Source organism: Podarcis pityusensis (genome assembly GCF_964106645.2).
Source record: "Podarcis pityusensis genome assembly, chromosome: 4".
NCBI lineage: Eukaryota > Metazoa > Chordata > Lepidosauria > Squamata > Lacertidae > Podarcis > Podarcis pityusensis.
This window is the reverse complement of record NC_138027.1, coordinates 67,691,967-67,709,652: the sequence shown is the minus strand read 5'-3', so window position 1 is coordinate 67,709,652 and position 17,686 is coordinate 67,691,967. Positions and strand designations below refer to the sequence as shown.

Here is a 17,686-nt window from a genome sequence, read left to right as displayed (position 1 = left end):
GTAACATACAAATTCTTGCATCAAACGACTTTCTTAATCTTTTATTCACTGATCACTTTTGACAAATACAAGATCATTTGAATTTGGCAATGATACTAGAAAAAATAGTGGGCAAATACTTAAGTGTGTACATTCTGGTTTTAAACAGTTTAAACATACAGGTTTAAGATTACCCACAGACCTATGGAGACCACAAAATTTTGTCTGGAAAAGGTCATACTATGGTAGAAAACCAATAACAGGACACGTGAAATATGCCAAACTAAAATTTCTGATAACAAATTCCATTACAAAGCTGTTCAGACATAAGCATGCTATTTCTGAAATAAAGACCAAAAAACCCCATTGCAATCAGTAAGATTGTGTCTCTATCAGTGGCTGTTTCAGTTGGTTGAAAGCAGAGAGGAAAGAAGACCAATTGCCATTTAGCACCTTCACTCCTAGAACTGCCCCACTCTAGCAGCCATTCCACCTTGCCATGTACAAGCTAGAAGATGAATGTGTGTGTTCACCTTCATTCCCTCCCTTTTGCATTGTATCTGTTAGATGATAATGCATCGTGGCAGTGACCTGTCCTTTCTACTCTCTGTATAGCACTTAGGGTAATTTTAAGTACCTAATCATATTCCTGTTTTTTGAGTAGCAGTGGAATGTGGAGACCACACAAAAGCAACCAGTAACAACTTTCTTTTCTCTATTAGGACTTCAAGAAAGAAGCTGAAGTATTTTCTGAGAAACTCTCAGGTAGTGGAAAGGAGGACAGGTATGTATCTTGCTAGTGCTTGACATGTATGGTTCATATTTATTTTTGCTTTTTTTATCAAGTGGGGCCTTTTTGCATTAAAACAAATCCTTTCCATTAAACACTTTTAATTGCATACTAATTACACTTGTCTGGTAATCTTTACTGTATTGCAGTTGAATTAAGATTTGTTAAAGTTTTAAAGCAAATGTCCAAAGAATGGATTGCATACTAAGTTTATTTGAGCAGGTCTCTATTTATAGATTGTTTGTGACAGCAGATGTTGGGGAAGGAGATTTCACCACATCCCTATAAGTGTCCAAATTATCCCTCCCCATATAAAAACCTCCTCTAGATGATTGGGGGACTTATGATTTGATGTGTATGCTGTGTGAGGGAAGGGTAGATGAGAATCATAAGAAGGAAGTGTATTAGACTGTTTCAAAATTCATTATTATCTGTGTTCCAGCTTTAGTGCTGCAGCCACTCTTCATGGAGAGCCTGATGATGATTTCTGGTGAATATCGATTAGCAGGGACTACCTGACCAGAGATGTGGAGTTCTTTTTCATCAGAGGAAGCACCACAAACAAGGGTGAGATTCTGAACATTGGAATATTGCCATCTGCATAATTCAGGAAGAACATACTAAAAGTGAAACATTGCTGTTTGTTGGCACAAAGTTGCTATCAGTGCTACTGAAACAATGTTTCAGAGAATTGCTTCCTACCTGAACAACCAATTTTATGTGTTTAAAATATGCCAGTACAATAAAGATAGTTTTATATAGAGGCAGTGGGGGAAACAATCAAATCAGGTTGGTTTACCTTGTTATACAAATGAATATTTTTTAAAAAATAAAGCAGCAGTCATAGAAAATTCTGTGTTTAAATGTATTTGAAATATTTTCTTCCAGAGTTTATATTACAGACTTTACAGATGATTGACCAGCTGTCTATAAGCATAGCTCAGAGCTCTAGAATGAAAACAGTGTTTAGACATTTAAGTTTTGGGGTAATGTGCTTAAGCCGCTTTAGACTTTATTGAATAGTGACGCTTCAATTTCCTGCTCCTGCACATCCTTTAGCTACTCTTTAAAAACAAACTAGGGCATCAGCAAGAGTTCAGTCAAGCACACTTTAAAAATTACGTAAGTGCTTGTAATTGGGACTACTTCCTATTAAAAGTACATGGTATTGAAAACGATGATTTACACTATTATGGTGTTTAAATTTTGGAAATGGCTGTCATAGTATGAAACTGGCCTGAAAAAGTGGGGCAGCTGTGTCTGAACTCACTAAAATTGAATCATATTATCAACTCATTTTAGAGGAGAGTTCCTTGGGAAAGTGATGAAAGAATTAACCCACTTTACAAGCTTTGTAATTAGTGGGAAGTGCTGGTACAGATGAATCGATGGCACCTGATTTGTTGAAATGCCAGAGATTTTGGAAGTTGAAATATATCCTGGCTTCATGTAGTTTGACCACGTTGCACTAAAATAATGAAACACACTATAGATGGGAAACTTTTGCAGTGAGCTTATGAGAGATGCCAGGCATGCCTCAAGCAGCAGTTCTCCTAAGACAAAGTTGAGCAAATAGTACTCTGTTTCAAAATCAATTACTGAGAACAGGCCCTTGCAGATGAGCATCTTTCAAAACACTTTTGCATATTTGTGTTAGCTAATTTAACTGCTCTCATTTCTTAAGAGACAGAAACAAACAAATTTATGTTTATGTCAAACTGTATCAAACCTGAACTGTGAAATACAATATTGTTGTTTTTTGCCTGCCCCAAAGGTAAACTGATAGTGGCAAATCCATATACCAAATAATGTGCACACTTTTTGAAAGTCAGACTCAGTCCAGAGGCACCCTAGCACTGAAGGATATCACATCTTGATAAGATGCAGAGAAAGGTCTATCTTCCTATGTCCATTGGTTGCCATATTTTTCAATAGATGCTAAAACTTCCAATTATGTGTCACCCAAACACTAGCTTTGAGATGGCTGTCTATACTGCTACAACTGTTTCAAAACCTTCTTAAAATAAGCATACACAAAATTGGTTCTATTATCTACAAATATTTATTGTAACACTTGGATATAACTACAGGAAGCCCTTGGCACTGATAGAAAATATTGATTCACGGTTAGGTTACAAAAATTTATACATAGCAAAATTTAATGCTCTTTACATAAAAAATATTAGACTACTTAAACAAAACTTCAAAAAACTCCCGGTAAATAGCTACATAGAATTAGAAGAATTAGAAAAGAATTAGGCTTTAAGACACTGTCCGTTACCTTTATGCAAACACTGGACTAGTAAGAACATCACCTGCATTGCTGTAGAAATTTGTTTCCTTCATGCAACAGGTAAAAACAAACACTAAGCTATTTTTTTATCTGCTCTATATAGATTTTGCCTCTTTAAAAAGAAAGTCAGATTAGGCATGTAACAAACTCAAATGCAAGGTAATACCTGAAGTTTTTTCCACATTAATATTTTTTTTTCCTTTAAAAACTTTCTAAAGAAACATGTGCTTCCTTTATCTTTATACACTTCTGTATGAGCTACAGGAGCATGTTAATATTCAGCAAACGTTCAAAACTAATCAAACCACACATTAACATGGATGTATGACTTGACTTTTTTACTGATTTAAAACTCACTGATGTACTTAAAGATTCTCCAACATTTATAAATTTTTTTATTTAAAAAAAAGCACACCAAAGATACCATCACTAGTACTCAAGCTAGCACTGAATGTTTCTGAAAATGTTAGAAGGCAGATTTTGTGGGAAACACTTTTAAAATGGCACCCAATATTTTACTGAACACCAAATTTCTTAAAAGAGAAAACAAATAAGCACTGTCTATAAACGTGCTGAGCACCAAAATTGAGACGGGTGGTTGACCTGTGCTCTGTATGGCTATGGGTTTTTATGTTCTACAAATTGTTATCTGCTCATTTGAAACAATTATATCAGTATAATTTCAACAAGGTAACACTTTCTGTTTTGATAAAATACATGATAATGATCTCCCACTGCTATATAAATGCTTCAGACATTTATAGAAAATAAATATTAAGGCAAAGCTGACATTTATTTTCTGAGAAGGGGATCATTATCCTGATCCAAGGGTCTGTCTACATTCCATCAAACGGTATAAAATTAAAAGAAAACAAACTCTGGGCAACAGTGCCCAGCTTACTCTGGTAAGTGCAGTAGAACAACAGTGGCTCATTACAGCATCGGTGAAAGGGAGTGGCTCAGAAAATAACACTTCTGGCATTTAGTCCACAAAATCCAGTTTTAATTTTGACAGAGACTGAATAAGATTATTTGTAACTTCCTGAAACTGTATCAAATAAGCACAACTATCAGTATTCAGAAGAAAGGGAATAACTAGTCATACTAGAATCTTAGTTACTTACATCTGTGTAATTATATACAGCCTTTAAAACCTTTTAGTCATTGTAGGGCTGGATACCAACTGTGGTAGCCTGTTTTGAAAGGAGCGTGTTCCTTTAGTAATTCTTTTATAATTGCCAAGAGATATCCATAAAGATCCTTGACCTGGTAACATGTTTTTCTAAAGTGGCCTAGAGAGAACCTCTCCCCCCTCCCTCCCCCCCCCAAACCCTCCAATCGCAGTGCTAAAGGAATGGAGGATATCCACTGCAAATTTTCCCTATGATCATGGCCCAGGAGCATGAATGTGAAGTTTTTATACTTCTGCATTTGCTTGGACATGCATCTGTTCTGCAGAGCAGCTGCTTGATGATTTGTCAGAGCTACAAAATTCTTCTGGCAAACAATTTATGTGTAAGAATTGAGCTGCTCTTTGGACCGAGACTGGATATCCTGAAGCTCCTGTTCTTCTTTTGCTTTGATATCCTGGTAAGCCTGCATTTTGCTCGCATCCTTTAAGTAGGCCCAGTTAGAGGACAGTATCATGAGGAAGTGTATCTGGAAGAGAAGGGTGAGCATGATGGCTAGTGAGCATGTCAAGAGGCAAAGCAGGCAGCTAGTAAGATTAATTTTTAAAAGTTATTCTACATTATTAAATATTAAAAAAGGCAAAGAGGCTTATTTCTAAAGATCTCTAGAATTTTGCATGCTTAATTCTACTAAGTAGGTACTGGCAAAAGTTAGTAGGAAATAGGAACAAAAGCAGTTAATGCGAAAGAACAACAGAAACGGAAAAGCTTTGAAAATACATTGCAAGTTTACATGCTGAAGCCTAGAAGAGCAACTCAAGATAAATCTGTGATCGTTTCTTCCTTTCCCTGTTTCTTCCCCCATCCTCTTGAGTAAAGGAAAATTGTAATGTGGAAATTTTATATAGTTATCCTCTTAGGACAGTTGCGTTTCGCCATACTCACTGGGGCAAAAATAGTTTTTTTCTAAAATGCAGCTTTCTATATAAAAGGGTTTGCTTTGCGTGCTGCATGGTTATACTTTGGAAGCTGATCACTGACAAAGAAGTTAGTAGCACATAGCCTTTGCCACAAAAGTTGATGTTTTCTATTTCTCATAGGCGAGGGTTGGGGTGGAATGAACTTGTTTCCATGCTTTTGCTAGAGAACTGCATGGCTTTTGTTTCTTATTTTGGGGGGGAAATGAAAATGTCAGCTAATGAAAAGGGTGTTCTTCAATGAGCCTAATTAGTTGTCTCTCAAAACATTTGACCAGTAAAAACCCAAAGGGCTGGTGTTATACAGAAAAAATGAGAGGCAAATGTGTGGTACTTTAGAAGAGCACTTTGACAGCAATCTAAAAAGTAGGCACTGACAGTTATCAAGAATCAAGCATGTATCTTGTGTGCCATCTATTTGTAGAACAGATGCTTTATTATTTTTCAGATTAGTGAACAGCAGAGACAAAATAACTTATTACAGGCCCTTAATTGATCCAGTAATTATTTCAGAGATGATTGTTAGAAAAAAAATATAGCTTGATGTTAAATGAAAGCCCTCCTTCCTTTAAAGGGATGATTTACAACATCACTGAAAATAACAATCCTCTCATAGTATAGAAAATAGCCAGCTCTCACCCACATCATTATTCATATACAAGAAATAAATTTGAATTAATCTAAAATGCTTAAAGATGCTTACTGAAGCTATTTACAATTTACTGTAACAAACTTCAAAAAAGCTAGACTCTTTAGTCTAGGGTGTCAGTGGTTTTTCAAGCTACACAGTGCAGCTCTTTACTGGGCTTATGCAATTTAGAATTTAGTGCAGCAATCTTCCCGACTCTTAAACTTCAAAACGGCATAGTTATATGTGGTAGCCATCATGTAGATCAGCTGGTGGAAGAGAACAAAACACAGCGTATAAGAGACAACAAATTCTACTGGCCTTTTAGGCAGTTCTTTGTGTTAGAATGAAAATTTATACTGTGTCAGGCACGGATTTCACTGAGAGCTATGGCAAAAATGACTAGCTCTGCTTTACCTAAGCTATGTAAGGGTCCCTGGTTGTTTCAGTGGGAAGTACATTGATAAATTATGACTTTAAATGAATTTGGCAACAGAAGATTGAATGCAGGTTGCTGCAACAGTACATTGACTATAAATGGGTCTTGTTTTTAATCAGACTAACTAGCTTCAGTACATTCAGGTACTTTTCATACTCCCCAAAGGACTTAAAGGAAGGAAAGACAGGAGTATTAATTAAAACTATTTTCAAATGTAGGAAACCTCTGAAGTGTCCTGATGCTGGGAAGTTCTACATACTAATGGCAAAATAGCTATATTCAAAAATGCCATAAATTGGCCATGCAACAGGATGGAGGTAAACGAATAGCAAAATACAACAGAACCAAAAGAACTATTTTAAAGCTTGCTTTGGTGCAAAGCTTTACTGGGAAATGTAAGCACTTGCCTGCTATTTGGAATATCCTGAGAAAACTACAATCAGGTGCCAACAAACACAAAAATTATTACTTAGTTTAAGTTAAACAATATTTTAAAGATTACATCTGAAAAGGGAATACGTGGTTATTTTATGAGAGAGAGAGGATGATGGTACTCACCAGGGCTATGACAGTAGCACCAGCTCCAGCACACGCCACAATGAACAGGTGGTAAGACAAATAGAACTATAACAGTAAAGAGGAAAATCATTGTCCTAGGAGCTCCATGGCACATTAACAAATATAACTCTTGGGAGGCTGCCTAGTGTGGAGGAAGGTCTGATTCCATGAGCCACTGCACCAACAAATATTTTTGAGGGGACGTAGTGAGTACTCTGCAAGTCCAATGTCAAAACGTATGGCACTTCAAGCTATTCTGACAAGGAGTCTGTGCCAGTGTTGCTGCAACATAACACTGCCAGTTGTACCTAAAGGCCAGGTTCCTTCACACAACTGTGAACACAGGTGTGACCATGATAGCATGGAAGAAGCCTAGTGGGAATCAGATTCTGCATACAGGAAACTTCTACTCATCTCTCTGATTGCGACTGGAAAAAAATGTTAGCCTCAGTAACTGGATGCTGGTCGCCTCATGTGCAGCTTATTCAGGGCAATTTTTATCCATGCCAGCCAAGAGAAAAGAATGAACAAATGCAAAATTATTATTCTGAGTGAGACTAGGGCCACCACCACGGCAGTTCCATTAGCACCACTCCAACCTCTATTAACATTATTCTAGCCCACAGTCGTAACTGAGGGATGCTCCACACATTTAAAAACCTGTGTGCGCCCTTGTTACCCACATGCATGGAATGACATGGAAGGCAGCATAATAAGGCAAACCTGCCCAACCTGCCTGGAATAGGTGCTTTTATAACTGGCAGCTGTGTGTTACTGCCTGTCACTAACTCAATCGCAGTTAGACAAACTGATTAGGAGGAGAGAGATGCTATGGACCACAACAACCCAGTCAGTATGATGCCTTAGCAATAAAGATAGGAGACAGCCTATTCCGAGGGCACTATTTTTGCAGTTGTTCCTTATTCAAAGGAAGCCTGGCATATTAATTAAGCATTGATTACTTGTCTATACACTGTATCCTAGTGTTTACCATATTGATGTGTTTTATGCAAAATTGATGTCGCTTGATGAAATAATTTTTCAGCACTATGTATTCCAGCTACTGAAGGGGTGGGAGGAGAAATACCGTTATCTCTCAACTGGCTATCCACAGAACCACTTAACCTCGCAACAAGTAGTGCAGACCTATATCCTCAGAATGTTGTATCATTCATTCTGCATGATTAAGAAACCTTTTTTTAACAAAATAAATGGCACGAGCATTAATGTTTTAGCAGACCAATTGTTTATATCCCAGTTGTCAAGATATGCAACACAAGCACCGGGTGTTGTAGTCTCGTTTACCTCAGGGGTGCTGCACATATCTGCTAATGCTGACCCACATGCCTTGCCAGGCACAGCATTCCAAGGGATGATACCTGAAGTTAAAATATCAAAAAGCCATTGTTAAAGCTGATAGCTGATGTCATTCTTCCTTCTGAAATCCATTTCCCTTCCCCACCTACACGCAAGTTGTGTTCCTTTAACAAGCACCCACACATTGACCAGTTCAATCTGGAGTTGGCACCATCAAGTACAAAATCACTTAACAGTGTTCCCTTTCTACATCCAGGAGAGATTCTCCTTGCCAAGAGATGTTCTCAGATCTAGGATTCCCATATGGCGGACAAATGGTTGTTTTAGTCACTATGGACACTCTTCTTCTTTTTAATCACTGTCATATGCTGTGCTTCCTGACTATTGAATGGGCAAAGGGATTGCTGAAAACGGTGCTTGCATCTTTACAGGCTCTGCCTTAAACTTTGTGGATTGAGATTGCAATTGTGGTCAATTGCAGAGGAACTATTCAGAATTATCTCTGCAAGCCACCTCTCTTCCTCCATTAAAGCCTCTGTTCCTTTTCTTCATTACTGATCTTCAGGCCATTTTCTTCTTGGTGGAAGTACCTCAACATATTGCACTATAGAAGATATTCATCAAATATATTCATCTTTGACCTTTTTGGGAGGTGGGGGGAGCTATACAGCAGTAGGTATGTGTATGAGAGTTATAAAACAATGGAGAAGTGTGTGGATCACTAAGCCATGTGGAGTGAGAAAAACTATGAGCCAAGGTTTGGGCAACATGCCAACTCAACAGTCATGGCATAGCTTGCAGCAGCACAGAAGCAGCAGGACTAGAGGAGAACAGCTACTTTGTCTTGGAATCTATAAGTAGTTCTATTGGCTTGTATCCAACTAAGTTGGATGAAAGTGAGTTGTGTCCATTAACTTCAATGGGTTTACTCTGAGAAGGACTAGCAGTGGATAAAAACCCATTATTTCCCAAGCTCGCCTCTACTGTGCCCTCCCCACACATCTCATTTCCACCGGCCTTTCTGAAAGATTTGCACTCTTCTTTAGCCAATATCAGAGAAAGTATGTTAGGAACCTTAAAATACCTGGAATCTGGATGTAACCTCTAGAAGTAAATTGACTCAACTTCTCTTATGTGTTCAACTGCCCTGTGTTCTATTGCCCTTCCTTTTTGGAGGTGATCGTGTCTCTCACTCCTAATCCCACACAAATAATCCCAGTCCCAGGGGAGAGTGGGGGCTAAACAGTATTTGTCACCAAATAAACATTAATGATAGGAACAACTGCATAGTGTGTGTGACGTTAATCAGGTAAAAAAGATCTGTTCCCATAATGTGTGATTCTTGGGTGCACAAATCTAGACCCCTGTTCCTTCCTCACACTGTTCTGACATTGTATTTCCATTCCAAAACAAAAGGATAAATGAAAGTGCTTTGCACGAGCACATACACAATTCACATTATTACAGAAATAGTAAGAATATGCAGATATATAGCTAAATTCAGGAGACTAGCATGGTAGGTTTTCAAACTATTTGGTGATGGGCTCAGGCTTGCTTAAGCAGTTTATTTTACTGATTGTTTTATTATTAAGCCTGATAGCATAATGCGGATAACAGGCACAAAATCACTTTAGATAAATGACTTGCCAAATGCAGTTAAACTGGGTGCATCTGGAAAGAGGTCAGTGTAATCTGCATTAATTGAAAAAGTAATGACATGTTCAGAGACTCCACACTTGGTTGCTTTTTGGTTCATCTCATAAGGCTAAGACAAACCTGTTGAAGATAGGACAAGGAAAGAGGATAAAGCATTTAATCAGGATTAAAATAAGTACCGTATTGCCTGATATCCACACAGATCTGGTCCGCTGAAGCTGTCATATTTGCTGGGAGTGATCTGATGACTTCGCAAGTTGACCATATGTTATAGAACATGAAGACCGGCACAGCCGAGAAGCCAAAGACGCCAAGCCAGGCCACTCCCAGTACGTAGGTCAGGAAAACAAACTGAGGAGACAGGCACACATTTCACACAGAAAACCTCTTTCTCATTAATTTAGGAAATCAAGGGTTAATCTCATTTACAGTACACACACTCCTGAACTTTAAAATCCAAGAGCATGTCACAGTCTCCATGTCTGATGTGAAGTCTCGGATTTTCACTCCATAGAGACCTTCCCTATAGCCCGTGTTGCGATGTTAAAAGCTTGACGTTTTGTTTTAAGTAAGCAAAAGAAAAAACAGCCTGACTTTCCGAGCAGTAGTCATTTTGGGATGCTTTCTTTGTCATTGGAGTGGCACTTCATTACTGGGAACTGTGACTTCCTTACAGTATCTGTGGGTACCTCCCAATTCCTGCTGTACGCAATTAGGATAAGAGGGCATAGCTTCTAACAACAGGGAGTGCCAGCCTGTTGTCTCAGGTGAGCCACCTGAAAAGAATGTCATGCTTCAGCCAACTAAATTGGACCAAGAGATGGGGACAACTTAATTACATTTTGGCGGGGGGGGGGGTCTATAAAGTTAAAAATGAAGTGCGCTCAGTTAAGGGGGGGGGGAGAAATCCCCACCCCCAAAAAAAGCACAACCTGGCTGCAAAAAGCCCAACACTGGACAAAAACACACAATATATAATGTGGACATTTTTATGAATGGTGTTAATGAAAACTTTGACAGAACTGTGGCCCACTTAAAAGTTGTAATTTCTTGGAAGCATAAACTTGGTAAAAAAGAGGATTATGTCCAAATTATTTTTGCCTCATACCTCTCTCCAATAAAGTACTATTTGAGAGAGAAAAAGCAGGCAATTTCACTTGGGATAAGGAAACAAGCTATAATTAATATCTAATTCTCTTGTGACCATTAAAGGGAGATGTATAGCCTCTGCTGTTTATGTGGATGACTAAGGTTCAACTGCTAGCATCTCTAGCTAGGGCTTTCTGAAAGCCTAGAAAGACACTGCTTTCTCTCTTATCAAAGGCGAGCATAAAGAGCTGGTGCAAACAACACTGTAGATAATGCTATGGACCACTGGAGTAGTGGCAATCCATATTCCTGCAATGGACTCACCATTCCACTGATGCAGCGGCCACAGATGGTTGTCTTGAATTCACCATGCAGCTCCTTCACAGCACTTGTTGTATAAAAGCCCTCCGCCAACAGGATAATTCCATACAAGAAAAAAAACGATGCAATGCCATAGATCACATACTGCATTAGTTTTATTCTGAGAAGGAAACAAACAGGGCAATCAGACTCTTGTCACTCTGAAATAAAGTCTCATTTCATAATCATCCAAGAGCACAAGGACAGAATGAACATCTTAGTAGTAAGTTCACAGGTGAGACCATTTACTAGTTGTGTAAAGAACCAATGTAGTTGGTCATAATTTCCATCAGGTTGCAAGATTTGGCCTTGGACCATGCTGGTGGTTGAGGCTGAAAGGAATTGGTGTCTTCACCATATGGAGAGCAGCAGGTTGAGCAAGGCTGGTCTAGATTCTGATCCAGTTGCTCTTCTTTTAATGTTGACTTGTCAACTGGAACTGGTTAAGCTGTTGTAGATTTTTACCTCATCATATTCAAGAATAAAGGGAACCGGAGTAGATGGAGAAGCTGAATTTCACATACGAACTGAACTAGTCAGTCAAATCCTTGGATGAAAACATCTAGTATTTAACGTCCTTCTATACAGCTATTACACCATGGGTAGGCCCGGGGGCCAGATCTGGCCCAATTGCCGCCTAAATCAGGCCTGCGGAAGGTCCAGGAATCAGCGTGTTTTTACATGAGTAGACTGTGCTTTTATTTAAAAAGCATTTCTGGGTTATTTGTGGGGCACAGGAATTTGTTCATTCCCCCCACCCAAAATATAGTCTGGCCCCCCACAAGGTCTGAGGTACAGTGGACCGGCCCCCTGCTGAAAAAGTTTGCTGACCGCTGTATTACACAGCCAAAGTTGACCACCAGTAACTTCAAAAATGCTGCAGCATCTAATGCTTACACATAATTAAATAGCCTCAAGCCCTACCCTCACCAGTCACTATAGAATATTTCTTACTGCAAACATCTTCCCTTACTGTATCCCAGAAGGAACCATAGCAGGCTTCTGCTGGGAAGGGAGCTTTGTTCTTGCTTTGTTTCAGCAGCAAGAAAAACATTTAAAGGGGTTCTGCTCCTATTCAAATAGACAAAATGAGCACTGCTGCAAGGATGGAGACCCAGACCGACACACCTCTATGCCTTCTAGCAACAAGAAGGGGCTTTCCCCTTTCGTCTCTTGTCAGTGTGTGCACTGCATCCACACAATATAAATTCCTCATAGTAGCAGTAGGGTACATTGCGCCCACCACTCAACAGAATGCAGCTTCTAGCTCTACCCATTCATTTGTGTAATTAACGTGCAGTTATTTCTCTTTTGTAACAGATCCAGCCATCTTTTCCATTAAAAATAATATGTAGCCACAATTTGTGAGTAATTTGCATTGTCCCCCTTTGCTGCAAAATTTCGTTTCTGGTCATCACCGCACCCCATGGTATCCTCACAACCACCCTGTAATGCAGGTTTTGTTTCCTGTTCCACATACAAAATGTCAGAATACCCTGCATCTAAGGCACTATGCAAAAGTGCATTCATTTGCACTTCTAGAGGTATGTAAACCATATTTGTTTGTTTCAGTTTTATGCAGCACAATTAAAAGAATTTTAGTTGATCCACTAGACATCCAAAAGATAAATCATAATGCCAAAGGAATTATGCAGTGCTGTCCTATAGAAGTGAAGTAAATGACGGCCACTAACATTTTTTTCCAAGATCTAGAACGTGAAAAGGAAGACAAACTCTGTTCACCAAGGACAGAAGAGGCAACATGTTTTAAGCTTAAGTAATGTAGATGAGAGGTTAATAATTGAGGGGGGGGGGGGATTTAACCATAAGAACAGTTCAGCAATGGAAGATCCTGTTGAGGAAAACTAGCATGCTTCAGACACAAACCAATATAGCCTATTTCACTGGGAGGCAGAAGATTAGATTCATAGTCCATTACGCATCTACTATGGAGTTATGTGGCATGTGAGAGAAATGTCATGACTGCCTCAATTGCAGTGGTTAGTGATAACATTTATTATTTTATCCTTAGATTTAGCAGTATTGCTTTCCTGTGTACCTCTCCAGTATATTTTTAGTGGTCTGTGATCTCCTGGCAACAGCTATTTTTTCTTGCCTTCAGTTGCTATGGAGCTGAATAACTATGCTCTTTGGGAGATTTATCGCTACCCTTGTTTTCCTTCTCTCTGTTGAAGTAGAATATACATGGGGGGGGGGGGAATATATGCTGAATCCATAACAGCAGCAGACTTCTGGTGGAAGTGTTGCAAATTCCCCAACCCACCCAACAAATTTCATAACTATATGCTGTATATAAAAACAGTCCCAATCCAAAAGATGTTTTGCTTGAAGTGGACTCTCCAAATTCACTTCAAATTTTGAGTTTTGCCAGGCACTCTTACCTCCTTGCAGGCTGAATTGGCATGCGCTCCTAGCTCTAATGTTATTAAAGTTATCACTGCAATTGCTTCACAGAGTAAGAGAAGTGGTTTTGTACTTACACTTCAGATAACAAAGCATGGTCAGTAACATTTGTGGAAAAACGCTGTTCGAGGATCGATACGGTCCCAGCGAGAGCCACATGACCGCAGCCGCAGAACAATGCTACCCCAGAGAAGCAGAGAATAGTTGCCACAAGGGAAGCATATGGAACTCCTCCCAGGCACTTAATGCAACATTCAAAGCAACCTAAGCAGAAAAGAAAAAAAAGGGGGGGGACACAAAGACAACATTATTTAAGTACAAGAGCAAGTTATGAGAACAACATCATTTGGACTTCATGTGGTAAAACTGGTAAGAACAATTAGCAGAGCTACTTGTTCAAAGCTAATGGGTTGCACTTCCTACTTTCATCAGATGACCTTCCTCTTTACGTCTGTCGCCTCAAAGTACAAGAGTGACAGCACCCCAGATTCTATGAAAATCAAAGGCTGCAGATGAAGCAAGCTTGTGCAGGATGCTTTAGAAAAGAGTGTGTTCTCCACCGACACATCAAATTAACACTTCTATTTTAAGCACAGACAACAAAAATAAAACTTTGAAACTGAGTGCACTACACTGTCCTTTCAGACATCTTTGCAGGGCGATGGGAGCCAGAAGCCCTCTAGTTAAAAGTCTCATCTGAGCCACAAATTCATTTGACAGCCTTAAGTAATCCACCCACACTCGGTAGCTTTATAAAACCTCAGGCCCCATTTGACAGCACACTGGTTCACCCAACATGGATGTTAAAAAGTTTACTGGTGTGTGATGTACTCAAAAGGTTCTATATAAACACAGCTGAAAAGTTTATGCTTTCTCTGAAGAACATACAGATATGTTCAAATACAGAACATCCCAAGCTTGTTAATTGACATTAGGGATGGAGAATCTGTGGACAACAGTTCGCATCATCTCAGGCCAGAATTGTATCTGGAGGGCAGCAAATTCTCCCTAGGGTAGATAAAATGCTACACGCCCACCGTGCTTAGAAGCACTACTGGTGCCCTTCCACTTTAGTAAATGCCTAAAAGACTGATTATGGAAAATGGGTGGCCCTTCAGGATGATCTTGTTACTACAATTTCCACCATTCCTGACCAGACTTCTGGCTGAGGCTGATGGGAGCTGGTGTCCAAAAATAACCCGGGGTGTGTGTCACAGGTTAGCCACTTGATTCAAAACCCAGCATGGGAACTAATTTTGCAGTGCAACACTACTCCAATGAAGGAATATGCCTTCAAGACTTCAGATGCAACTAAATTAGAATAATTAGCTCAAAGAGGAGTTTCAGATACCGGTGAGGTAAAAAGAAAAGAGTTAGGAGAAGCAGTTCATATTGGTCTTAGATGGTTAAAAATGGCAAATTCTACAGCATCACTGATATACAGCAAGCATGCAAGTGTATCATGAGAGTAGAAAAGCAATCCCAAAAGCCCATTTAGTTCCTTAAATTACATATGGGACACTGTTTCACTGGAGATTCTGTGCTGCAAACCCTCTGGATTTATTTGCATATTTTGTTTGTCCTCAGTATCTGGAAATATTTCTATGTCCTCTAGGGGATAGTTTTATATTCATTAGTAACATCAGAACTGCTAAGTCTAGTCTGCAGTGTAGTGAATGTTCAGTTTCAGATTCCACTTTGAGCTGCTAGCTTTGTACATGCACAAGGAGATTTGGGCATGGTGGAAGTTTAAAATGATCTGACCTCCCAGGTGCTTTCTGAGAAGACACAGACTGTGCCTCAACCACCCTGCTGTTCTTATGAACTGGAGTTTCTAGAACTGTTGTTAACAACAAGCGGTGGCTGAAAAAGTACACAGCCTAAGATAAAAGGAATTGGCTTTGAACTTGGAAAACTTGGAAGTCTGCTTCTTCAAATGCTCACAGTCACTCATTTGTTCAAGAGAAGAGGAAGCCATTTTGCTGATCGCCATACTAATAAACTATCTAGTTGCCCAAGACACCACTTAACCAAGTTATTGTCCTAGAACTGCTATGCTATTCTCACTAGAGATGACGCCAGAATACATAATCCCAAGCACTGCATTTTGAAATAGGGTGGCTTGCAACAGTTGTTTCAAATGCAAGGTAAGCACCACCTGTTCCACTTACGCGTTTGCCTCCAAGCTCCCATCAGGAATTCAGGGCAACCAGGGTGCTAGGTGCTGACAAGAGAGAAACATTCCTTTCTGTGCCAGACCAGCAGCCCCAATGTGAATGGGTATTGGTGGGAGGGGGCAGTCATGTGTACAAAGGTAGTGTTATGTGGCGGGGGTTGGAGAATCAGAGTATTGGGAGAAAACTGCTTCATGTACCAAAGTCTCAGATTAAATGCAGATTGGCTTGGAATAAGCCAAGCACCATCCTGAGTCTATTTTATTTTTAAAAAATTTTAAAGTTGGCTTATCCAAGCCAATTTAAGGAGAACTGGGGAGGCAAGAGATGCACTCATAAGTACAACTCTGATGTATATATTATTTGCTACCCACCAAAAGCAAACATTACATGATGTCTTTGTACAGGTACACAGAAATTATTATAGTTGGGCACATCCATAGAGCAATAAAGTCCATGCAGCAGTTAAAGAAGAAGTCTTGTAGCACCTTAAAAAGCTAACAAATGTATTGTGGCATAGGTTTTCATGGTCTGCTTCATCAGATGCTTGAAGTGTCATCTTAAATTGGCAAGCATATATGCACATTGGGAGAAAGATGTCAGAGGAGGAAGGAACAGTCAGGTTCCATTCCTTTCCCCTTTTTGCATGGGTCTCCTGTCCTCAGTCCACTCTGTTTCAAGCATGGTATACAAATGTATAAAAGAAAAATGTTTATTGTGTAGCTTTTTTGTATAAAAATGTTTTTAAAAGTAAAATATTGTTTGGGCTTTAAAATAGATAAATAAAATAAGAGTGTCTGTCACAAAATAGCTGTTATGGAGTGGCATAACACAAAACTAGAGAGACAGTCACCCCTGACAACCTTATGCTTACAGGGGGAAGTCAGCTTTGTCCTGGTACCCATTGTGCAGATGTCACACACACACACACACACACAGAGAGAGAGAGAGAGAGAGAGAGAGAGATAGTCAGTCTAATCGCAACAGTACCATAAAAAGTATAGAAGGCAACCTCACTACACTATCATTTCACAGAAATAACTTGCTTTCCAGAAGGGCTCAAGACTTTTTTCTTTCCTTTTTAATGAAAGCTCAGAGTTTGGGGCACCTGTCCCAGGACACCAGTTAAAGCCTTCCCAGGCACCATGTGCACCAGACTGAAGACACCTGTCCTAGCAACTCCAAGCAGCTATTACCAGTTGGAAAAAAGAAAAAATGTACAAGGCAGCTGACTCAAACTACCTCACAGAACTTCATTGGGGTGGGTGGGTTCAAAGAAGTAGCTTAACCTGTCTGTACATTAACCTATGAAGGTGAAAGACCAGGTGAGTTTGCTCAAGATACAGACCTCCAAGATTCCTCCAGTGCCCCTCGTGTCAGAGGAAAATGATGTGTATAAAGAACTGTGACGGCTAGCTTGAAAACAAAATAGTCAACACTATTTTGCACTATATCACAGCAATGGTGATAACAAACATCCTGGCATTGACAAGCTAATTGACACATGAATTGCAATAAAACAGTTCAAGCCATATTTCAAGCCATAACTGAATTGCCTCATAAATTGTAATTCAGCACACTAGAGTTTCCCACTGAAGCTGCTTTGTTTAATTAGGGCCAGTTACAGAGTATCCTGAGAGGCAGAAAAATTCTCCGACAGGCTTTTTGCAATTGCCATTTATGATGTATTTGTGTCCATTTGTTGCTTTGCGGAGACAGGCCTGCTGGTTCCATGTAGAATGCAGAAGAGCACACTGGCAGATGTTGGCAGATGTTACCTTGGACAATGAGGGGGTTAATAAACTCCTGCAGTTGCGGCTGACAGTATGAGATCCTGTACTAGTGGTGTATTGGTAGCTCAAGTTTCCCCCC

At 39.5% G+C, this 17,686-nt stretch overlaps 2 protein-coding genes across 10 annotated transcripts in view; one reads left to right on the top strand and one right to left on the bottom strand.

The window, feature by feature from the left end:
* Positions 1–14,264, top strand: part of OFD1 (OFD1 centriole and centriolar satellite protein) — a 39,286-nt gene extending 25,022 nt beyond the window's left edge. For 3 of the 4 annotated variants that reach the window (XM_081001301.1, XM_081001302.1, XM_081001300.1), the window contains exons 22-23: positions 702–763; positions 1,212–4,005. In XM_081001301.1, the coding sequence (XP_080857427.1) occupies positions 702–763; positions 1,212–1,263 (114 nt within the window). In that variant the 3' untranslated portion in view covers positions 1,264–4,005. Of the gene's footprint in view, positions 1–701; positions 764–1,211; positions 4,006–14,072 lie in introns of those variants that run through there. The other variant, XR_013984977.1, reaches the window with a different exon arrangement.
* The window catches only part of GPM6B (glycoprotein M6B), a 104,304-nt gene continuing 86,645 nt past the window's right edge, over positions 28–17,686 (bottom strand). For 4 of the 6 annotated variants that reach the window (XM_081001426.1, XM_081001430.1, XM_081001425.1 and 1 more), the window contains 6 exons: positions 13,718–13,904; positions 11,181–11,337; positions 9,947–10,118; positions 8,100–8,173; positions 6,795–6,860; positions 28–4,721 (listed from right to left, as the gene is read on the bottom strand). In XM_081001426.1, the coding sequence (XP_080857552.1) occupies positions 4,572–4,721; positions 6,795–6,860; positions 8,100–8,173; positions 9,947–10,118; positions 11,181–11,337; positions 13,718–13,904 (806 nt within the window). In that variant the 3' untranslated portion in view covers positions 28–4,571. Of the gene's footprint in view, positions 4,722–5,572; positions 6,067–6,643; positions 6,670–6,794; positions 6,861–8,099; positions 8,174–9,946; positions 10,119–11,180; positions 11,338–13,717; positions 13,905–17,686 lie in introns of those variants that run through there. The other 2 variants (XM_081001428.1, XM_081001427.1) reach the window with 2 other exon arrangements.